The sequence below is a fragment of the Phocoena phocoena genome, chromosome 21 (genome assembly GCF_963924675.1).
Source record: "Phocoena phocoena chromosome 21, mPhoPho1.1, whole genome shotgun sequence".
Lineage (NCBI taxonomy): Eukaryota > Metazoa > Chordata > Mammalia > Artiodactyla > Phocoenidae > Phocoena > Phocoena phocoena.
In genome coordinates, this window is record NC_089239.1 from 22,942,858 (window position 1) to 22,966,895 (window position 24,038).

Genomic DNA, 24,038 nt, shown 5'->3' on the forward strand with positions numbered 1-24,038 from the left:
ATCTTCAGCTACATAATTTACATATCGTGGCAATGTAAGGGCATAAATAAATCCCCTATTTAGTCAAATGAGTCGCATAGATTGATAAAGTGTATTTTGGAGCAGTTTACACTTGTGAATGTTCCTTCTTTTATAGGTTTTCTTTGCTCTGACCGTACCTATTGATTGTTTAGTGTGTCTGAAAAATCAGATTCTTGGCATCGGCTATTACCATCTAGTGGTTAAGACTCTACTCAATATATCTTTCCTGATAAATGCTCAGTCTCTTAAAACTTTCAGGATTGAGTTTTCTATTCTTGCCCTTCTCCTTCTCCCCCTAACAACCAAGAGTGATCTTTTAAAAAATAAATCAATCCTACTAGTTTTCTTCTTAACTCTTCAGTGGGCTTACTCTTAGTTTAAATCCAAATTCCTCATCATAGGCTAACAGACTTTACATCAGTGATTTTCACCCGAGGCAGTATATTAGCATCATCTGGAGAACTGTTAAATTATCAAAACAAACTTAAATACTGATGCCTAGGCGCTGCCAAGAGATTCTGATGCACTTGGTCTAATATGCAGTTAAGAGTGATGAATGATTCATTGGTGTCTGTCATATGGGTACTTGCCTACATCTCCTTTCCTCTCTCTCTCTCATTACCTCTTGGTCCAGTCACACTCCTTCCTTACTGTTCTCAGAATACTTTGCATTCATGAGGCATTTTGCACTTGCCGTTGGCCTTTCTCTTTGTAGAGGCTACTTCAGTCTGTTTCTAGGGTCTCAGTTTCTATGTCACCTTCTCAGGGATACTCTTTCTGAACATTCTGTGTAGAAGCTGCATACCCCACCCCTGCCTCTCTGTCACAAAAACATATTTCCTTCCGTGAGACTCTGGAATCAGTGTAAGCAGCATGAGGGCAGCATCCTATTTCTTGATAGAATCACCAAATCTAGCAAGTATTGGCACATAATAGACAGTACGTATTTATTTATTTATTTTTTGCGGTATGCGGGCCTCTCACTGTTGTGGCCTCTCCTGTTGCGGAGCACAGGCTCCAGACGCGCAGGCCCAGCGGCCATGGCTCACGGGCCCAGCCGCTCCGCGGCATGTGGGATCTTCCCGGACCAGGGCACAAACCCGTGTCCCCTGCATCGGCAGGCGGACCCTCAACCACTGCACCACCAGGGAAGCCCCAATATCTCTAATTTTTTATCAAGCCATTCATGTAACAATTTTCACTTAAAAAAAATGTAATGGCCACTTTGCAGTCTTTAAGATCAGGTGTATGACAAATCGGGTTGATAATTCGTCAGGTTGAGGGCTGCCTCTGTCTTCATCTCTTCCGGATCTCCAGCATCAGTCCCAGTGCTCTAGCGTAACAGTTTTCAAACTTTTTGACCTTAAGACTAAAAGCACTCTTTTAGAAATTATTGAGGATCCCAGGAAGCTTTTGTTTAGTGGGTTATATCTACATAAATATTTACCACATTAGAAATTAAATCAGAAGTTTAAAAAATATTTATTACTTCATTTAAGAATAGTAATAGTGGGGGCTTGCCTGGTGGCGCAGTGGTTGAGAGTCCGCCTGCCGATGCAGGGGACACGGGTTCGTGCCCCGGTTCGGGAGGATCCCACATGCCATGGAGCGGCTGGGCCCGTGAGCCGTGGCCGCTGAGCCTGCGCGTCCGGAGCCTGTGCTCCGCAACGGAAAAGGCTGCAACAGTGAGAGGCCCGCATACTGCAAAAAAAAAAAAAAAAAAAAAAAAAAAAAAGTAATAGTAAACCCATTATGTATTAATATAAGTAACATGTCCTATACAACATAACTCTAGTTCCAGAAAAGTTAGTGATTTTTGCTAGTTTCTAATGCCTGGCAATAGCTGGATTCTCATGTCAGCCTCTGCATACAGCTATTGTGATATATTGTTTTGGTTGAAGTATATGAAGAAAATCTGGCTTTACAAGGATATATAAGTGGAAATGGAGCATTTTAATAGCCTTTTCCGTTAATTTTAGATTTTTTTTGATACCACACCAAGACTCCACAAGTAGTAGTTTCTTATATGTTAGTTGCAATGTACAATTTGAAACTGATGTTAATTTGTAGTCCATTACATTAGAATTTATTGCTCCGTCTTACATTTTGAATGTATTGTTTGCCCTTGCATGGTTTTGTAACATGATATACAGATTATTTGGAAAATGTTGGTTCACTGAGCATGTAAATGTTGACATATTTCATAGTACACCATACAGAAATCACAGTTGTTAATATCACTACCAATCTCACTAGAAAGCTCTTGGGAGGCTATCAAACTCAGGTTTATCAAAAATTCTGATTTTTGCTAAAATGCTCAGATTTTATGATTGCCAACAGATACTGTCAGTTGTTTTTCTTGAAGTGACAGGTTTCTTAAAATCATATTTGTAATGCAAAAAATTGGAAGGTAGTTGAAATTAAACCATAAAGGGGCTTCCCTGGTGGCGCAGTGATTGAGAGTCCGCCTGCTGATGCAGGGGACACGGGTTCGTGCCCCGGTCCGGGAAGATCCCACATGCCGCGGAGCGGCTGGGCCCGTGAGCCATGGCCGCTGAGCCTGCGCGTCCGGAGCCTGTGCTCCACGACGGGAGAGGCCACAACGGTGAGAGGCCCACGTGCTGCAAAAAAATAAATAAATAAAAATTTAAAAAGAAATTAAACCATAAAAATCTATCTGATGTGATAATGCAGACTGCTCCTAATGTTTTGTATTAATAATATGCATCTTAATATATTTGCTTTTTCTTCTGTGTCAAATGTCTATTGCTACATTGTTCTTAATAATTTCTACTGTGATTTATATGTGTTTAAAAGTAGCAGCCAAACATTTGGCATTATAAAGTATCTTAAAAAATTTTCTTAGATTAGTAAAGTAAGTATATTGAAAATAAACGTTACAGAAGATAAATGAAAATGTATAATATGACTTGTAGGTTCATTTTAAGGGCTCACTGTTCCATTTTTTTATTCTTATAAGTACTGTTTGATTCCACAAATTATAAGCATCACTCCATTCTAGGAATGAGAGAGGACACAGCCAATAAAAATCTTGCTTTAGGGAGAAAACATTTGACCCTTTTGGAATTGTCAGGTTTTAAAAAAAAACATCTAATGGAAAATAGTCTGTGATATCTCAGCCTTTTGTTCAGTACCATCAATGATTATCTCTTTGTATTATTTAGGGTGATTTTGGATGCAAGAAACAGAAATTCCTAATGAAACAATGTTTCTCACATAACAAAAAGTCCAGAGATAGACTAGCTTGAGGGTTCACTGACTCAGTGGCTTAAAAATGTCCTCAGGGACCCAGGTTCTGTTACTGTATTCCCCCAGCCCTGGTGTTGGCTTCCTCCTTAGGCTACCAAGAGATGTCTGCAGCAACTTTTAGTATCCACATGCAGACATGACAGTGTCCAGAGAAATGGAAGCTGCCTCTACGTCTGGCTCTCTTAGAGTGGAGGAACCTTGAACTGACTTCCACTTATGTCTCATTGCTCAGAACTGAGTTACACTCCCATTCCTGAAACAGTGACTGGCAAGGGGAATGGGATTATTCCAGGCCAGTAAACTCACTCTGGAGTCAGGGTTGGGAGTCCGGAGAGGGAGGTCAACTTCCTCTTAAGGACATAGCTTCATGGGGAGGAGCTAGCTGTCTTAAAAAAAAAATAAAAAAAATAAAAAGGATGTGTTAATAAGTAAGAAGGAGGGGAGAGTAGTGTCAGGGAGGAGAAAATTTTCCCCTTCTCCTTCTTGAGTTCTTTTGGCTGGCCTAAAAATTAAATTGAGACAAAACATTAACAGGAGAAAAAAACAAATTTAAATCGTACTTACAGAGGTCTCAGAGAAATAGGAGCTAAGAAGTAACCAAGGCAGGCAGCTTTCGTACTTTATAGACAAACAATAAATTTTGTGAGGAATTGACAGGACAAAGAAACTTAGGTTTGGGTTTTTAATGAGTGAAGAATCTTAACAGGGATTGGGCTTGGAGTAGTAAATCAGCAAAGAAGAACAAGGCTTGTTTATGCAGCCTTCTTGGTCCCCAGTTCCCTATCACTGGTGATAAGGTTGGCTCTCTCCCTCCTGGTACAGGGAGGGCACCTTTCACATTGAGAGATTCAGTTCTTGTTTTCAGGGAGACAGGAGGGTCAAAGTGTCATTCTTGCACCAGCTTTTTCTTAAGTAACTTTAATTCAAAATCATCAATACGGCACTTTGGCATATTTGGGGGTGACCTGCCCAGAACCCCAACAGTAGGAATATATGCTAATTGGGCAGCCAGCTTTATCCACCAGGCCAGAGCTTCTCAAACTTCAATATACATACAAATCACTTGGGGATCCTGTTAAAATGCAGATTCAGGTTCAGTTAATCTAGAGTAGAATCCAAGGAGCTACATTTCTAGCCAGCCCGATGGTGATACCAATGCTGCTGATTCAAGGACCCTAGTCTGAGTATCAAGACATTAAAAAAACTACCTGGTTCCATTGAAAATAATTAAGGTGTATCCTCACAACTCTTCGCTAATCCATTTCTGAAACTTTTTAGATACAGAAAGCCTATATATTTTTAAGTTTCAAGTTGGAAAAATGATAATCCACCCCAAATCCCTTATCCGTTTCCCAAATATAATTGAAACACTGAAACACTGGTTTAACCCGGAAACTGAGCTAAAGTGTAAAAGGAAAGCTTTATTCATACTGCTGCACCGTAGGGAGCCCTGATGGCAGTGACCTGCCAGTAGGCGGTATTCAGGGCTTCTACAGGCACAGGGACAAAGCAGCATTTTGCCCGTTGATACATCTGTTATGGGAGTCAGTAATAAACCACCAAAGATTCTTTATAGTAAAGTATTTTAAATACTAATTAGTATTTAAATTAGTAAATTTAAATAGTAAATTAGTATTTAAATACTAATTAGTATTAGATCAGTCTATTGCATAAGGTATTTCTTTAGATTTTTCAAATTATTTTTCATTCTCGGTTTACCCAGTGAAGCTTTTCAGATCCAAGAATATTTTCATTAAGTTTTCTTCATTTCTTTCATTAAGTTTTCACATGTCCAGTTTCCATGGACATGTGAGATGCGATGTGTGCCTGGCCAAGCTATGCCCCTCTGCACTCATATCTCAATAAGCCTTATTACTTCCAACATTTACCCCACTCTGTGAGCCTTTTAGGCCTCCTTGGCTCACCTAATTTCTTCACAGCCTTTTCCACTTCCTGGGAAGTTAAATTCACTTAATGAGAGGAAGATGATAGTGATAATGGTAACACATTTTAAAAAGTATGAGCAGGACCTGTGATCCCATCAGAGACCAGCTGAGTAGGAACACAGCATGCTCTGCATCCTCTCAGTTTAAACATTCTCACTAGCTCAAGTACATCTGCAGTAAAACACTTCATTCGTTCAGATAGTGAATTCTGAGGTAAATATTTTGCAAGCTATTACAGCAAATATTGGGCGAGACTTTAGATAGGGATGCCTCTATTAGCTAACAGTGTTAACGTTATTTATTGGTTTAAAAATGTTTTGTTAATAAGTTTGTGAGTTCAAACTAAAAAATATTAAACCTGTGAAAGAAAAGTTAATAATAAAAGAACATAAAATCAAGTGTCCCAATTATAGGCCATGGGATAATGAAACAGTGTTGAACTTGAATACTCACACAGAGGGGTGAAGAAAATTCTGAAAGCGGAATCAGAACCTTTTAGGCTGGGGCTTCCCTGGTGGTCCAGTGGTTAAGACGTCTCCTTCCAATGCAGGGGGTGTGGGTTTGATCCCTGGTCAGGGAGCTAAGATCCCACATGCCTCAGGGCCAAAAACACCAAAACATAGGGACTTTCCTGGTGGTGCTGTGTTTAAGAATCCACCTGCCAATTCCGGGGACACGAGTTCGAGCCCTGGTCTCGGAAGATCCCACATGCCGCGGAGCAACTAAGCCCGTGTGCCACAACTAGTGAACCTGCGCTCTAGAGCCTACGAGCCACAACTACTGAGCCCACGTCCTACAACTACTGAGCCCGTGTGCCTAGAGCCCGTGCTCCACACAAGAGAAGCCACCGCAATGAGAGGCCCACGCACCGCAACGAAGAGTAGCCCCTGCTCACTGCAACTAGAGAAAGCTCGCACAGAGCAACAAAGACCCAACCGCAGCCAAAAATAAATTAATTTTAAAAATAAATAAAACAGAAGCAATATTGTAACAAATTCAATAAAGACTTAAAAGGAGCAACTTTTAGGCTTCTGGATGTCATCCACATGACCACAGACAAGCAGTAACTTTTCTGTGCCCCACTTTCTTCATTTGTAAGATGGGGGTAGTTGATATAGGTTGCTAAGGTCCATTCTAAATACAGGGTTCTGGGGTTCTGTGAGAATGTGAGAAGGGAAAGTCAGTGGAGACTAGAATTACTAGACATCTTACTTTGGGGGGACTTCCCACTCCCATCCCCAGCCTTCCTTTGCTGTACAGATGTCGAAAGGGTATGATTGGAATTAGTTCTTTGGCCTTGGGCTGTTTATCCATGAATAGGCAGAGAGGGCATTGAAAAGTGGAGTAGTGGAGGAAACCAAAGTTAGGCATTGGCTTATGGCATGAATGGCTCCTGTTTGGAGAGCAGTGAAGTTGACATGACTAGATTTTAAAGTACCTTTCATCCTTTGTAACGGTAAAATGAGGTCAGTTTAGGAAGAATCTGGAGGGTGAAACAGAGATGGTTTAGAAATGCACCACTTCAGATTTTACCACCTAGATTCTGTAGGAAATAATTAGATTCATTATTAGAGGGTGTATCCTGGGAAGAAAAACTAATATAAGAGAAAGAAATGGGATAAGGAAGCATTGATGAACAGAGAAACCTGTCAGACCTATTGCTAAACTGATAGCAACATAGGAGGAAATGAAACAGTACGGTATTCAAGGGGAAGATACAGCCCCTGTTACCCTCGGTAAGAAAGAGGATGCCCACGCTGGGACTAGTGGCTGCTGGCACATCCCTTGGCAGCACGTTGTTTGTCCTTGCTGGCAGGCTGCAGCAGACAGGGTTCAGATAGGCAGGCAGGAAATCTCAGATACCCTCGGCCCACCACCAGATACTACCGAAGGTTTGAGAAAAGCTCAAATCAGCAGAGGCGCCATGCTCACGTGAAGAACCTAATGCCTGAAACAGTGTTAAAGGAGCAAGCTCAATGATTTTAGAGAGGATCTGCAAGGACAGAACTGTTTTCACTTGCAAAGCGAAGGCATGATTGGCTTTTCACTCTCTCCTGTCACGTGTGGAGTTTTCCAGGGGCTACATGACAATGACAGCACAACAGAGTGAGTGCAGAAGCAGATATGAGAATCCAGCTGTCTTCTATTAAGGCAGGCATTAAAATATTTGCAGAAATGTTCAACTCTGCTACTCTTCTCACTAACCTTTTTTATAAAAATGTGATGTTCACATATTACTGGTTTATTGTTATTTTCAGACGAATTAATAAATATCTTTAAATATTTTTCCTTTTAATTTCTAACATGATAAATATTGATAGATGTAATCCACATAAACATTCTTTGGGGTCCCCAATAATCTTTAGATGTAATGAAAGGGTCCTGAGACCAAGAAGTTTAAGAACTTCTATTCTAGAAGAATGGAATTAGAATATAGCATTTGTAGTCAATTAGAGAAAAAAATTTATCATAGTCTTCCAAAAGGGGGAAAAATGGGGAAAAAAGAAATAACCAGAAAAGCATTTTTTAAAGAAATAAAATTGTGAGAAAAGAGATCAAACAATATAAGTAAATGGTTTTATCAGAAGATAATATCAGAGGGGGTTAAAATTTTTTAATCAAATCAAACCTGCAAAGATATTTAAAATAGTATAGGAGGAATGAGCTTTGATATGCCAAACAGGTAACAAGGAGAAAATAGAAATATCAATCTTAGTAGTACACAAAATAGAATTCAGGATGTGAAAATTACTGAAAGGGACAAAGAAGAGTGTTTTACACTAATAAACTGACCAAATATACTAAAAAGATTTAATAGCCACTGATTTAAAATGTATAATAAAAGCAAAGCAGAACTAGATGATCAAATTGATAAAGCCATAATCACTGTGGAAGAAATGGGTTAGACCAAAAAAAAAAAAAAAAAAAGCATAAACTACCTGCTTGTAGACTGCTCTTGGCCATGGGTATTTTGTTTGTCTATCACACAAAAAAATTTTTAAGTGATGAAATATCGGTTTCTGTTGCTACATAACAAATTACCCCAACATTTAGGGTATGGAGAGACTCAAAGGCAGGAGTGACTTGACAGCTGGGGGTCTGGAATCATCTGAGTGCTGGTTTACTCACACGTCAGATATCTGGGCTTGGGGTGACTTGAAGACCAGGACTGCTGAGTGGAGGACCCACAGGTGGCCTCTCCCCGTGGCCTGGCTTCTTCACATACCGCAGCCTCAGCGCAGCTGGCTCAGGGCTCCAAGGACAGTGTTCCAGAAAACAAGGCGCAAACCTCATCCCTTTTATGACCTAGCCTCGGAAGTCACATAGCATCATTTTTTCCATGTTCTATTGGTTTAAATGGTTATAAACCTTCCCAGGGCACAGACCCTCCTTCTTAATGGGAGGATTGTCAAATAACATGGACATGTTTCAAAACCTCTTCAGTCCAGCCTCTGGCCATACACTGATTTACATTCCTCCCCAGTGCAAAAATGTTCCCCCTTTCCAAATATCCCTCCAACCTGGAGATCCAGGGTTTAAATCGAGTCCAGGTGCGGCTGTGGCTCCTCGGGCGTGGTTCCTCGGTTATAGCTCGAGTACTTTGAAAATCTTCTGCTGGGAGAGACTAGGAAGCTGAAGTAGTAGTTATACTTTTGAATCCCAAAAGTCCTGACTCTTATATTCTCTCTAAATTTTGCTTGAAAAGTGACCAATTCCATTTTTAAAAATTAATTAATTAATTAATGTAGTTATTTTTGGCTGCGTTGGGTCTTTGTTGCTACGTGCGGGCTTTCTCTAGTTGCAGCGAGCAGGGACTACTCTTTGTTGTGGTGCGTGGGCTTCTCATTGCGGTGGCTTCTCTTGTTGCGGAGCACAGGCTCTAGGCACGCGGGCTTCAGTAGTTGTGGCTCGCAGGCTTCAGTAGTTGTGACTCGCAGGCTGTAGAGCGCGGGCTCAGTAGTTGTGGCACACAGGTTTAGTTGCTCCATGGCATGTGGGATCTTCCTGAACCAGGGCTCGAACCCATGTCCCCTCCATTGGCAGGAAGTTTCTTAACCACTGCGTCATTAGGGAAGCTCCCCCAATTCCTTTTTTTAGTTCATCTCTTTCTATCCTGTCTTATTATTGTGGTAAAATAAACCATTGATACTTCCAGGATGCTGGAATCCTTGTGCTTGGGCCCCTGGGCCAGCCAGCAAGGGGCGGGTGGCCTGTGTCTGTCTCCGTTTTTTGCTGAGCCTTGGGCTATATTGTGTTGGTCCACGCCATCACAGGCCTGCCGAGATGCAAAGGAAGGAGACCGGAAGAATGTCACAGAAGTTCTTATCTGACAAGATGTTCATAAAGAAGACAAAGAAGTTTAGTAAACTTAGTTATTATTCCTTGAATTGTCACCTCTCAATTGTAAGAGTTGGATTTTTTTTAAACCTTTAAAAATCATTCTAAAAAGCAAATATCATTGATTTTTTTTTAATAGGGATCATGAATATGCCTACAGGATGGTTTTTTTTAAAGAACTAATATTATGTGAATAAGGACTTAATATGGCTTGGGATAAATTTTCCGTTAATAACATTACACATAAAATGTTTAAATGCTGTCGTATCTCAATTATCTTAGGTGCAAGTTAAGCTGGTACTTCAGTAGTTAGATGAGTCAAGAAGTGGCTCTAGCTATGATGGACATGTTGAAATACTGTAAAGAGTTTGAGCAAAATTGTTTCATTAAAGAAAATTAGGAAAAAGCAATATTTCTTAAATGTGTGACTTTAAATATGTACATATTTATATAAATATGTTTGTATCCCTGAAAGTTTATTCAAGTTAACTTTTTTTAGATCTTAATTGGAAAGACAATGGATTATATATTGGAGGTTGCCATGTACTGAAGCACACAGCAGCCACTTTAGAAAAATGTGCTAGTGATACCTGGTCAGTAAATAATATCCAACATATACTTCTCCATCAAGGAGAGTTAGAATGGTATCTTTTTAAATGAATTAGACTGAAATTCTTGTTTTATTTTATTTTTTAGCTATTGCCTTCTTTTATTTTTAAAACCTTTTTTTAAATGATATTAGGAAAATAGCTTACTTTTAATTCCCTCTAGAACTTAATTTTAAAGCCTCTCATAAATGGCTAAATTAATCAAGAAACCTTATTAAATTCTACAAAATGGATATTTCTTGGAAGAAGATACTTCAATTATATATAGTACAAATATATCTTTTTATTTTATATATTTTTTATACAGCAGGTTCTTATTAGTCATCCACTTTATACACATCAGTGTATACATGTCTATCGCAATCTCCCAATATCATGCCACTCCCTTCTGGCTTGTAGAGTTTCTGCTGAGAAATCAGCTGTTAACCTTATGGGGATTCCCTTGTATGTTTATTTGTCATTTTTCCCTTGTTGCTTTTAATAATTTTTCTTTGTCTTAATTTTTGTCAGTTTGCTTACTATGTGTCTCGGCATGTTTCTCCTTGAGTTTATACTGCCTGGGACTCTCTGCACTTCCCGGACTTGGGTGGCTCTTTCCTTTCCCATGTTAGGGAAATTTTTGACTATAATCTCTTCAAATATTTTCTCAGGTCCTTTCTCTCTCTTCTCCCTCTGGGACCCCTCTAGTGAGAATGTTGGTGCGTTTAATGTTGTCCCAGAGGTCTCTTAGGCTGTCTTCATTTCTTTTAATTCTTTTTTCTCTATTCTGTTCCACAGCAGTGATTTCCACCGTTCTGTCTTCCAGGTCACTTATCCGTTCTTCTGCCTCAGTTATTCTGCTATTGATTCTTTCTAGTGTATTTTTCATTTCAGTTATTGCATTGTTCATCTCTGTTTGTTCGTTCTTTAATTCTTCTAGGTGTTTGTTCTTTAATTCTTCTAGGTCTTTGTTAAACATTTCTTGCATCTTCTTGATCTTTGCCTCGATTCTTTTTCTGAGGTCCTGGATCATCTTCACTATCATTATTCTGAATTCTTTTTCTGGAAAGTTGCCTATCGCGACTTCATTTAGTTGATTTTCTGGGATTTTCTCTTGTTCCTTCATCTCGTACATAGCCCTCTGCCTTTTCATCTTGTCTATCTTTCTGTGAAGTAGTTTTCATTCCACAGGCTGCAGGATTGTAGTTCTTCTTGCTTCTGCTGTCTGCCCTCTGGTGGATGAGTCTATCTAAGAGGCTTGTGCAAGTTTCCTGATGGGAGGGACTGGTGGTGGGTAGAGCTGGGTGTTGCTCTGGTGGGCAGAGCTCAGTAAAACTTTAATCTGCTTGTCTGCTGATGGGTGGGGCTGAGTTCCCTCCCTGTTGGTTGTTTGGCCTGAGGCGACCCAGCACTGGAGCCTATGTGCTCTTTAGTGGGTCTAATGTTGGACTCTGGGAGGGCTCACGCCAAGGAGTACTTCTCAGAGCTTCTGCTGCTAGTGTCCTTGTCCCCACGGTGAGCCACAGCCACCCCCCGCCTCTGCGGGAGACCCTCCAACACTAGCAGGTAGGTCTGGCTCAGTCTGCTGTGGGGTCATTGCTCCTTCCTCATGGGTCCCGATGTGCACACTACTTTGTGTGTGCCCTCCAAGAGTGGAGTCTCTGTTTCCCCCAGTCCTGTTGAAGTCCTGCAATCAAATCCCGCTAGCCTTCCATGTCTGATTCTCTGGGAATTCCTCTTCCTATTGCCAGATCCCCCAGATTGGGAAGCCCGACGTGGGGCTCAGAACCTTCACGCCAGTGGGTGGACTTCTGTGGTATAAGTGTTTTCCAGTTTGTGAGTCACCCACCCAGCGGTTATGGGATTTGATTTGATTGTGATTGCAGCCCTCCTTCTGTCTCATTGCAACTTCTCCTTTGTCTTTGGATGTGGGGTATCTTTTTTGTTGAGTGCCAGTGTCTTCCTGTCGATGACTGTTCAGCAGTCAGTTGTGATTCCGGTGCTCTCGCAAGAGGGAGTGAGCGCACATCCTTCTACTCCGCCATCTTGAACCCCATATATATCTTTCTAAATGCGTTCCTATTCAGGTTTTGTCATTAGTGTGGTATGGTTTTCAACAAATTACCAAGCACTAATTTCCTAAGTTTTCCTTTCAGGAAGCCACTGTTAATCATTTTTTTTTTAAGTTTCTGTAATCTTTGATAGTGTTCAGTTTAAGCTTTGGGAGGTAGATTTACAGTTCTTGTGACTTTGCTCAAAGGATTTAACTTTTTTGCACCAGTCACATTTTTAAACGGAGTTTAAAATGCCTCTTTGCCTTACAGCACTGTGCTTTTAACAGTATAAAATACTAAGGAAGTAAAAGAGTTTACATAAAGCTACACTCTAATAAAAACAAATAATGGTTACTCTAAAAAAATATTGTTAAAACAAAACAAATGTATCATTCTGTTAATCTGATATAATGTATTCATTTTTAGCACAGACTTAAGCCGAAACACTGAGCCAGCTTAATATTTTTAGAAACTTCTGACAAATGTTTAGTAATAATTGTGACTTACTGAAAATTGTTATAATAATGAAAATTTAAGAATTTAGCATGTTGATAAAAGTTTCATTTGGTAATCATAGTATGGAAAATGTTTTTCTTTGTTAAAAACTCCTTTTATATAATGTATTTATTTGGCTTTTGTTTAGTCAGGAATAAAAGTTTGACTTTTATACAAGTATTTGTTTTAATGCCAATATTAAGGTCATAAATCTTGTGTAGTAAAATATTTTCAGGTTAAGTTGAAGGTTTCAGAATATTCTGGGTTTGCTTTTGCCATTTTCTGGCCATTGTTTGCATTGCTGAGGACATGTTATTTTTTGAAGTATACCCTCCAACCAATAAAAACCATCTCAACTAAGTATTGCGTCAGTGTACTCCACCAGAGGTTTCTAACTTTTAAACTGCCTTAGGAGAACATGAAACGAATGTGACAAAGGCATTTTCCATAAATTATACCAGCAGTGTACAACCAGTGCCATGAACATTTCTCATTAAAATATTTTCATGGTTTTATGTTAGCATTTTATTCCCAAAGAACCCAATGAGCAGAAAACTCTAAGCTGCCTCTGAATTTTTTTCTACCCAATTGTAGTCTGGATGTCACTGGCATTATTTCATACATCCCTTTTCATGACTTAGTGTAGTTTCCATTTATAGAAGCTAAAGCATATACCATCATATTTCTGTGCTACTTTGTTTAGCCATTTTCCCTTTTTTTGCTCACTTCTGTAGCTTTTCTGCAATTAGATAAAAAGGGACCACAAAAACATCACTTTGATCAGCCTTCAGTGGCACCTAGGAAAAACTACTCTTTCACGAGAGAGGAGGTGAGACAGATTGATCGGGAAAATCAGAGGCTTTTGAAAGAACTGTCGAGACAGGCTGAAAAACCAGGAAGCAAAAGTACGATTCCAAGAAGATCGACTGGTCCTCCACCTAAGTTATATCATAGTGCTCTCAACAGACAGAGGGAACAACAAAGGATTGAAAGAGAAAATTTGGTAAGTAACTGAGATTTTTTTTAGTCATCAGAGAAAATGCATTTGTACTGATTTGTTAGTCCAACTTTCAGGAAACCCAATACAGTGAAATTTTCTAACTTATATAAAAGTAGGAATAGATACGTATGGCCTGAAATACATGATGAGCTATGAGCCTGGAAGATACAATGTATGCTTTTTTATCCAGGAAACTATATTTTAAGGGAATATTAAATGAAAATACTGAAAGCTCCATTATTTATTTGACTATATCTGTGGAATCACTATAGTAGTACAGGAAATGGTGTCCGAGGGTGAGCTACATATCTCTTCTGGAGGGCTAAATCTATTTCACTTCATTTTATCCTCGAAAGCTAAAATAATTTAAATATCATTTATTTTAAATAATAAATACATTCTCAGAGAGGTCAGATTTGTTGCCCTGCTGCTTGAATGTATGAAAGACATTGATTGTTAAAAACCATATAAGTACACTTTGATGTCCTAAGGAATATATATGGAAACTGTTGAAAATCTTCACATTAAAAACTATTTATTCATAGCATATCATTTTCTTTATAAAACGCAGTTCATAGTAATTGATGGTATTTATTGAGCTCTTTAATGCTGGGCATTGTTCTAAGTGTCTTCTAAATATTAGCTTATTGAATCCTGACAATAATTCTTTCAGGTAGGTACTTTATTTTTATCCACATCTTACAAATGGAATAATTGAGACCTAAAAGGGTTAAATAATTAATCCATGGACAAGGAGCTGGTAAGGAAGTGGCTAAGCCAAGATTTTAAACCCACATAGCATCTTAAACTAAAATTAGACCCTTAATGAGCACATACATTCAGAGCTAAAATAATTGGTAAAGCTATTATTAAAATTACTAGAATAATTAGCAAAATTCACCCTCATTATGTTTCGTCATCAGTACAGTTCTATTTGACTATGTACTTAACCTGAACTTGCAAGAGTAACAACTCCTGTGAATTTCTTTGTTACCATCACTAGCACCAGGAGTTGGCGAGCTGGGTTGGTATATTTACAAAAATAGTACTCTTGGGCCCTTTAGGAGAGTCACCCTGAATGTGGCAGGAAGTAGGTAACAGCAAAACAAGTTGAAGTGAGGTTGGTGGGTAGTGAGCTATGTGATAACTTCCTGCACGTCACTCTGGCAGTTTCAAGATTCATTCATGATTTAAGAAAATTTGGAATCAGTGTGTGTCACGAACATCTGGTTATACCTTATTTTCACTCTCCCACATGGCTCTGGAGTCTTGTTTTGTTTATTTAACAAGCAGTTGCATAGTGCATACTGTTTTACAATTTTAGGTCATTTAATCCTCGTAGCAACCTAAAGACACACTTACTGTTGTTGTGGAGGAGAAAATGAGACACTGAGTAGGGCGCAGGGACTTCCTCAAGGTCAAACAGCCAGCAGGTGGCAGAATCATGTCCCAGTTACCTAGCTTTGGGGTTGCTTTTTTTTAACAGCTTTTTTGAGATATAATTCACATACCATACTCATTTAAAGTGTACAATTCATAAGTTGTAGTAAAATATATGTAACATAAAATTTGCCATTTTGTTTTTAAGTGATTGATTCAGTGGCATTAATTACATTCACAATGTTGGGCAACCATCACTACTACTTATTTCCAAAACTTTTTTGATCACTCCATACAGAAACTCTGTACCAAACAATAACACTCCGTTCTCCCTTCTCCTCAGCCCTTGGTAACCTCTAATCTACCTTCTGTCTATAAATCTGCCTATTCTAGATATTTCATATAAGTGGAATAATGGAATATTTGTCATTTTGTGTCTGGCTTATTTCCCTTAGCATGTTTTTGAGGTTTATCCATGTTGTATCCTGTATCAGAACTTCATTCCTCTTTGTGGCTGAATAATATTCCATATATGTATGTGCCGCATTTTGATTCCCCATTCACCTGATGGTGGACACTTGGGTTGTTTCCACATTTTGGCTACTGTGAGTAATGCTGCACGGGAACACTGACTACAAGTACCTGTTCAGGTCCCTGCTTTCAGTTCCTTTGGGTGCATACCTAAGAGTGGAATTGCTGGGTCATATGGTAACTCTGTGTTTATCTTTTTGAGGAACTTGGGTTTACTTTTGAGAAGCTGAAGCCGTACTGTCTAGAGGCTTTACTAGTATGAACAGGATGAAAACTGTTAAGCAGGTTCTGTTTACAGCTTTTATCATCCCCCGTATCAGTTGTACATCTCAGCTGTTTTAATAAACAGTGGAAAATTACCACTATTTTATTCTTTTTACTTTGTATGCTTAGTAATATGTATATGTGAGCAATATTTTTCTCCATTTCATAGTAAGGTCTTATTTGTTATACTCTAGGACAGTAGAATATAATGTGAACGACATGTATATAATTTAAATTTTTTTAGTAGCCACGTTAGAAAGGTCAAAGAAACAGGTGAAATTATTGTGCTATAATATTTTAACTGACTAAATAAAAAATATTTCTTTTTAACATGTAATCAATATAAAAAATTGATATTTTACCTTTTTTTGGTACTAAGTCTTTGAAATCTGTTGTATATTTTATACTTAGAGCACATCTCAATTTGGACTAGCCCCATTTTAAATGCTCTGTAGCTACATATGGCTTGTGGCTTTGGGCAGTGCAGCTCTGAAACAAAAGCTTAATTCATAAGAAGTGGAAAAAGTAGCTTAAAGCTAAACAGGAAAATAAACATAATTTATTATAAAATATTGTTACGTTATTGTAAGGAAAAGTAACCTTCCAGATTTATGCTTAACTCTTCACCGTCTATACCAAAATAAAACTAATTCTATACCTTTTAAATTCTTTTCTTAGCTATTCCTTTGCATTTATTCTTCATACTAACTGATTTTTTTCTTTATAAAAAGTTTTTTTATTAAATTTTTGTTGGAATTGTGTTGACTTTACATTTTAATTGCAGAGTGTTTGGCACTCTTAAAATATTACCTTCCTATCTAGAAATATGGTATGTCTTTCCATTTACTCAAGCCTTCTTATACTTTACCTTAGTAAGGTTTTATAGTGTTTTTTAAAACTGTATATTTTTATGCTATTGCCATGAAATTTTTCATTACATTTTCTAATTGGTTACTTTTGTAAACCATCACTTTTTGTGTATTTATTATATAAGCAGCCACCTACCAAATCCTTATTTAGAGCCACATTGGCTCTAATAGTTCCTCAGGGTGAGATGATATACTTTTTAACCTGTTTGCTAAACTGTTCGTAGTCAAAACACACATGCATGGGTACAGACGTGCTCATACAGCACTCTTGTGTCAGGTGTACTGCACAAGCAGGGTCCATTACTTTATAATTTTCATGATTTATAATCCTTCATTTGCTCCATCTCCAGTGATAGAGGCCAGTTCAGATGGCTAACAGGCATGATGACTAAAGCAGTTCTGTTCCAGTACTCTCAAATTAGTTCCTTAGTAATCCAGAGGCTGTTAGACTTGAGACAAAGTAGTGCTGTGCAGAAGAGGTAGAAAAGGAGAGCCCTCTATCCAGTAGAGGGCGTGCTTGCTACATATAGACTCAATTATATTAGAACTTCATTATTTCAAAAGGGAACAAATTTTTTAATTCATGAATTTTGAAATATTCTTGTTAAACCATGTCTCTTTATATTCATTTGGACATAATATGAATTCTGTTTTTATGAAAGAGTGCAAGAATAACCTTAGCGGAAGGAGACGGGGTCAGTGAGGATACTTTATAGTTTCACCTTACCCTAAAAATAATGAGGCTATTTCATGCTCTTAAATGTATGTATGTCAGTTTCCTGAGCTGTGAAAAGGGGGTGGGGAGAGGAGTAATTGAATAAAGTAAACCATAATCTTTCCACTCATGAGTTACTGTGTTAAAATATTATTTTTAAAGTAAAAGTAACGCATGTATGAGGTTGGCCAAAAAATTTGTTCGGGCTCTTGTAACATCTTACAGAAAAACCCGAACGAACTTTTTGGCCAATCCAATGTAAATTTATAAAATTCAAACCAGTCTTAAAAACATTAGATGAGCAATAAAATTCTTCCTCCCTCTTCTGTTCTTTGTCTGCTGGTTTAGGGAGGTAATGTTAGATAGATGTGAAAACTATTAGAGAGTGATATGTTGTCACAAAGATGAAGTTTTATAGCAAATCTCATACCAAGTATGAGTATTACCTGTGGATTAGTCAGTACCTTTGTTCCAAGGTCTTGAAATAATTTACAGTTCACTCACTTTGGTTTTCCTCCTCTGCTTATTGTCTGTTATCTCCTTCCACAGACGAAAGCAAGCTAATGATAACTGAATACAACTCCAGCTATAGACAAATATGTAGAACAGTCGTGATTGTCCCAGACTGTAGGACACTTGTTACTCTTTAATGTCCTTCGGGGTCTTTGCTTTTTCACTTTAGAAACAATAAAGCAACTCTTCTCTGCCGGCAACTGCAGAAATCATTAACTCACTGTTTGTCCACTCATTTGTTTTAACCTTTCCACCTCAGAAGACAGGATTCAGGCTGGGTTAATTTTCTTTCGAAAAAGAACGATACTTCCTAGATAGAACAGAGATATTTGAACAAACTGTTCGAATTCATTATTAGAATCTGATTTGAGTAGCAGTTCTAAGATTTTGTAAACCATAAATGGGAATATAAGTAACCATTCTTACATTTTTCAATCCATTAAACAGATATTTGTTTAATGTCTGCTATGAGCTATGTAAGAAACTGGAATGGATATAAGAAAAAATATAAAATACTGCCCTGTCATTTAATATATAACTTAGCTATGAAGATAACGCTAGAGTGTGTCAAACAACTAGAAAATAATCAAAGCAGTATTAAGGATAGCAATTAATATTTAATAAGTCCTTACTATATGCCAGGCACTGTTCTGAGCATTTTAAATGCATTATCTCATTTAGTACCCTAAACTGACTCTTTGAGTATTATTTCATTGTTAATATCACTATTAAGTCTTTTGACCAAGGTCACACAACCAATGGCAGAGCAAAGGTATAAATCCAGGTCTTTCTGACTAGAAAACTTATATTTTTTTATCACTCAATTACAAGTGTTACAGTATTTTGACCTATCATTTTTAAGTCTTACTCAGGAGTTGTAAATTGATGACTAGATTGAAATGTATATACTTTTGATTTTAGGGTTTCTACTGTAATCCTTCATATTTTTATCAATATATTGTTTCTACAAGTAAGAGCTGTTTGTATCTGAAATCATTCCTTTAGCTTTTGCCGAGCTTGTTGTGTTCATATCGCACACAGATACATGGCACGGTTCCGTGTGATTTGGATAGCTGAACCAAATCATTGCTCTCTTATTTCCCCAGGTTTCTGCATGTAAACTTGATAAGTGACATATCAGCATTACAGAATGGGTTTACTTTTTGCCTTATTGTTAACTTATTTCCAAATTGATTTTGATCACATTACTTTATATGTTTTATATCTGATAAATAAGCACTGCAATTTTCTTAAAGTTTGTAAAAGAAAAATATACATACAACCAAATGAATAAATTTAGGGAATTAGCAGTTTATCTAAAAAACATTGAGACTTCTACCAGCAAGAAAACAAAATTGGTAGGTAACTGAAAATACCAAGTTTTCTGTGCTGTCCATTCCACCATGCACAGCTCAATGGGTAGTTAATAGGATAATCAGATAAAACAGCGAATGGTTCTCTACCCAGTAAAATACATTGATGATGTGATACCCAGCAAGTTTCTTACTCAGTTATAAACTGCAGGTGGAGGAGATATATTAGTTGGTAGGTCTTGGCACCTAAATTGTACAGGTTCTCTGTCTACAAAGAGAGAAAGACAGCATGTTATTATGGAAAGACCGTAGACTTTATAGTCAGGTGGAACCACAGATAAATCCTGACTCTGAACTCAGCAAAGAGAACCGTTACTCTAACTGTGTAAGACTTCACTGAGGAGTTGACTCTTTTCTAGCTTTTGAAGGCTCAGAACTGAAGAAGGCCATTTCATGCAGGAAGATGAGCTGGCAGGCTGAGTCCTCTGGGTGGGTCCGGCTGCTTCTTCCTGTGTCCTGCGCCTCTGCCGTTCGTCTGCAAGCTCCTTTCATTCTACAACCCTTGCTCTCCTTTCCTCGATAGCTCTTCCCTCAATATTCTGGCTTCTCTGGAATCGCGCAGGAACACACTGATAATGGAGCCTCAGAATAGCAGGGCGGGAGGGGGCTGATAACAGTTGAGAACAAGTTCTGGAGACAGTTGGTGGTGGTGAACTGTAGGCTTAAAAATGGTTAGAATGGTAAATCTTATGTGGATTATACCATAATACAAAGAAAAAACTAAGTTGAGGGAGAAGGAAAAAAGATTGTCCAGAGAAAACTTGTCCTATGACTGAACTCATGAGGCCAACTTTATAATGTGAATCTTAGTGCAGGACAGCATTCTCTTTTCAAATAAAGATCAACTTGCTACAGAGGAAGTTTAAGTCAATAAAGAAAACAATAAAACACAACCATGGATCAATTCCCCCATCCATTTGGTCTACTTAAACATTCCTTTCTCACTGAAGCCTGTGAAAATCAAACAAAAGAAACTCTTTCACCTTCTGATTTGTGAAGGAAGGATTATGAATAAAATTAGGGACATTACACATTAGCCTCTGTTACAAAATCGTATTAATGGACATACCACGCTACTGGATACTGTCTTGCCATGGCTAGTTGGTTTATACAATCTTTAAAAAGCTTTATGTTCTGTAGTAGTTGATTTCAAACTTCTTAAGAGCAAAAACTTTTTTTTCCCAAACAATTTTATGCAGAATCTTCAATATATAAAACAGACAATACAGAAAGCATCGTTGGGCCGGTAGAAATTAGGAGTGGGAAACCTGAGAGGCCGGCCCATTGGCCTTTCCTCACCGTCCTAGGAGCCCTGAGGCACCACTGGAAAGTAAACAGGTTGACAGTCACTGCTCTGTGCGCATATATAGATAGAACTTATAATAGTAGCTTAGATATGTTCACAGTCATTTCTAGGGTTGAACACTGGGCTCTTAGCATTATTGCTCCCATTATGTCATTTCTATGAGAAAATCAGGCTTAATGTATTTCAGCTTACAGCACCTTTTCTAAGATTGTAACCCGACAAGGAAGAGAGATGTGCCTATAGTCGTTTGTTAAAATCATGGCGGTTTTGGTTAGCCATAGGATAGGTGAAAACCCTTAGATTTTCCTGAAAGTACATTATTTGAAATATTTTTTCACAGTGACTTAAAGTCTTTTCTACTTCATTTTGTGAATTTCAGGTTCTAGAAAGTATTCGCCTTTTTAAAAAACTATTGCTATTTTTCTAACATTGGCTTTTAAATGGGTTGTCTTTAAATGAAGGCTTTATTGAAGCGGCTTGAAGCTGTGAAACCAACAGTTGGTATGAAACGCTCAGAACAGCTGACAGACTATCACCGCAACATGGGTTATCTCAGCTCATCCCCGACCTCCAGACGAGTGAGGTCCACTCTTGGCCAGTACAGCCCGTTAAGTAAGCATACTCAAAATTATTTTGTACTTGTTTGTGTCTTTTGTCCTTTTAAAAACATATAACTTCGGTTCTTATGATAGAGTTTTAAAATGCTGACTTCTGGAATGCTGTCTGTTGTTTTTCACTGGCATGCTTTGTTTTATTTGTGTTACTTCATTAATTTCAGGTTTCATTTATAGTGTATAATGGCAGCATAGGAAGGAAACCAGGAGAAAAAACAATTGAAAATACCAGTTATCTCTTAGATAATGGAGGAGAGACTTTTACTTTCAATATGTTTATTTAAGGAAGAAATGGAACAGATACGCTATTTAAAGTCACTGTAACATTCTCTTTAGCCAGTTAAGAATTTTTAGTAGTATCTTCCAGCCCTGATATGTGCTTTTTCTTCCTCATTGGTAACTAAAAGAAGAATTAGCAAATCTGTAGTCATCAGATTAATCCCTCTTAATACTTAATATATGATCCGTTACATGCTTGGCCAGTAGTGTGTCCCGGAGAACGCAGGTGGGAGTGACCACTGAGTGCTAGGGTGTGTGACGCATGGAAAGGCCAGACCTTTTCCTTACAGAAGTCTGTGCTGTTAGTTCATGTATGTGTTCAAAGCTATAAAGTCTGGGGCTTCCCTGGTGGCGCAGGGGTTGAGAGTCCGCCTGCTGATGCAGGCGACACGGGTTTGTGCCCCGGTCCAGGAAGATCCCACATGCCGCGGAGTGGCTGGGCCCGTGAGCCATGGCCGCTGAGCCTGCGCGTCCGGAGCCTGTGCTCCACAACGGGAGAGGCCACAGCAGTGAGAGGCCCGCGTACTGCAAAAAAAAAAACAAAACAAAAAACTATAAAGTCTGTAGAAACTAATCCTAAGAGAAAGTTGGAACCGCTTGTAATCTTAAACACTCAAATGACTAGTAATTCCATTCATTCATCCTTCAAGCATCATTTCCTTGGCAGAGTTCATGACTAAGAAACGGTCTTATTCCAATTACTCATACTTAGTATTATGCCTTGAAAGCAGTAAATTATTTGTTGAAGAAATGGTTATACATAGAGATTTTTTTCCCACTTGAATTCTTTGAGAAGCTTTTAAAAACATTTATTCCCACTCCAAATCTATTGAATCAAAATGCCCTAATATAGCGTTTGGGCATGTTTGTTATTATATTTTTAAGTTCCATGGGGAATTCAGAAGTACATTCCTGGTTGAGAATCACATTAGACTTAAAAACACCTGTGAGATAGGGAAGACAATTTTATTCTGGGCTTCAAGATAGGAGAAGAAGTTTATTAGATGCTGATTTAGTTTAAATAATTCAAATCATTTCTTATTCTTTATATATTTTCAGGAGGAGCTTCCAGGACATCCAGTGCTACCAGTGGTCTCAGTTGTAAGAGTGAGCAATCAGCGTTTGACACATCCAGTGGCCTGTCGCTAAGACCTAAGCCCCCTAATGTCCGTACAGCTTGGTTATAAAAACTTTTTACTTTAAACATTGATCATCAAATTCTCATTGAAGTGCTTTTGTATATTACTATCATTCTCTGTATAAACATCTAAATACTTCTTTAAGCAATTTAAGGTGTACAACAGTGACTTGTAATTTATTGTAATTTGATGCAAAATTGTTTTGAAAAAGACAATTAAATATAAAATCAGTGTTTCCTGTGAGGAGGAGTTTATAGGAGACTTGTATGTATTTTACAGAGAAATGGTAGTATGCCCGTGTGTTTTCTCAACATAGAAATTGGTTCAGCTGTCAGACTGACAAAACAGTTGTGATAGCATCGCTGAATGTTGGACCCAAGATGTTAGCTATATAGTTCTTGTTTGTTGTTTTTTTCATTTCTTGTAAGCTTTATACCATGAGCATAGCTCCTGACTGACTTTGTTTTCTCTTTGCTTCAGAACTTGGGCAGTGTGACTTATAACTTAATTATAAGATAGTTATTATGAAAAAAATCTTGAAATTTGTTTTCATTGGTGGAGCTGATTTAGATTTGATGAGCAGATTGAGTGAAGCTTGAACTGGGGCAATCCTTGTGATTGACCAGAGGTGCCTACTACTTCCGTAGAAGGGAACTGAGTTAGAGCTCAAACACGTTATCAACCATTCTGAACCATTTCAAACTGTATTAGAAAGCTCAACTTAGAAGCTCCTCTTTCATGTTTTTATATATTCAGGGAAAGTAATGATTCTGAGAAATTAGGTTTCTTTAGAGCTACTGCATTGTGAATAGTTTGTCCAAGGACCAGATCATCATAAGCAAAAGCAAGTATCTATTGAATCAGCAAAATAGCACCACCAGTTTGAAGAGCCAAGAAGCAGATCCTGAGTTGTGTTTTAAGTGATGCTGTTAATGAGTTGTGTTATACTTAGAGTTTATTGTTTTAAGTGAGAAGAAAAGAAAGAAATGCATTGTCTCGCAGCTGTAGAAATTCCAGCTAGTGTTTTTAAGGGCTGAAAAATAAAACTAAAAATGTGAATGATAAAGGGGAAAAAAATCACGTTTGTTGAGGCTACTTTAAATGTCAGCTAACTTTCTTGCTTTGTTTTGGTTTGGGCATTTGTGTTGAATCCTGGAAGTATCATTTTTATCAGTCCCACTTTTAAAGTCCTAATAACCTTAAATAGAAGTAGTAATGGCGAGTAGGGTGTAATATAGTTGACTTTTAAAATTAGAATATTTTTCTGTCAATCTCTAAAGGCTCTTATATTATACAACAAAGTATATCTAGGTCATGTTGCTTCTGCTCTCCTAATTATCACTG

General features: G+C 38.0%; 1 protein-coding gene across 2 annotated transcripts in view; it reads left to right on the forward strand.

Annotated features, from left to right (window-relative positions):
- CFAP97 (cilia and flagella associated protein 97) overlaps window positions 1–23,774 on the forward strand; it is a 33,112-nt gene extending 9,338 nt beyond the window's left edge. Inside the window, exons 3-5 of one of the 2 annotated variants that reach the window (XM_065899998.1) lie at window positions 13,446–13,714; window positions 21,124–21,274; window positions 22,615–23,774. In XM_065899998.1, coding sequence (XP_065756070.1) covers window positions 13,446–13,714; window positions 21,124–21,274; window positions 22,615–22,742 — 548 coding nt within the window. In that variant the 3' untranslated portion in view covers window positions 22,743–23,774. The remainder of the gene's footprint in view (window positions 1–13,445; window positions 13,715–21,123; window positions 21,275–22,614) is intronic. The other variant, XM_065899999.1, reaches the window with a different exon arrangement.
- Window positions 23,775–24,038: the final 264 nt, after the last annotated feature.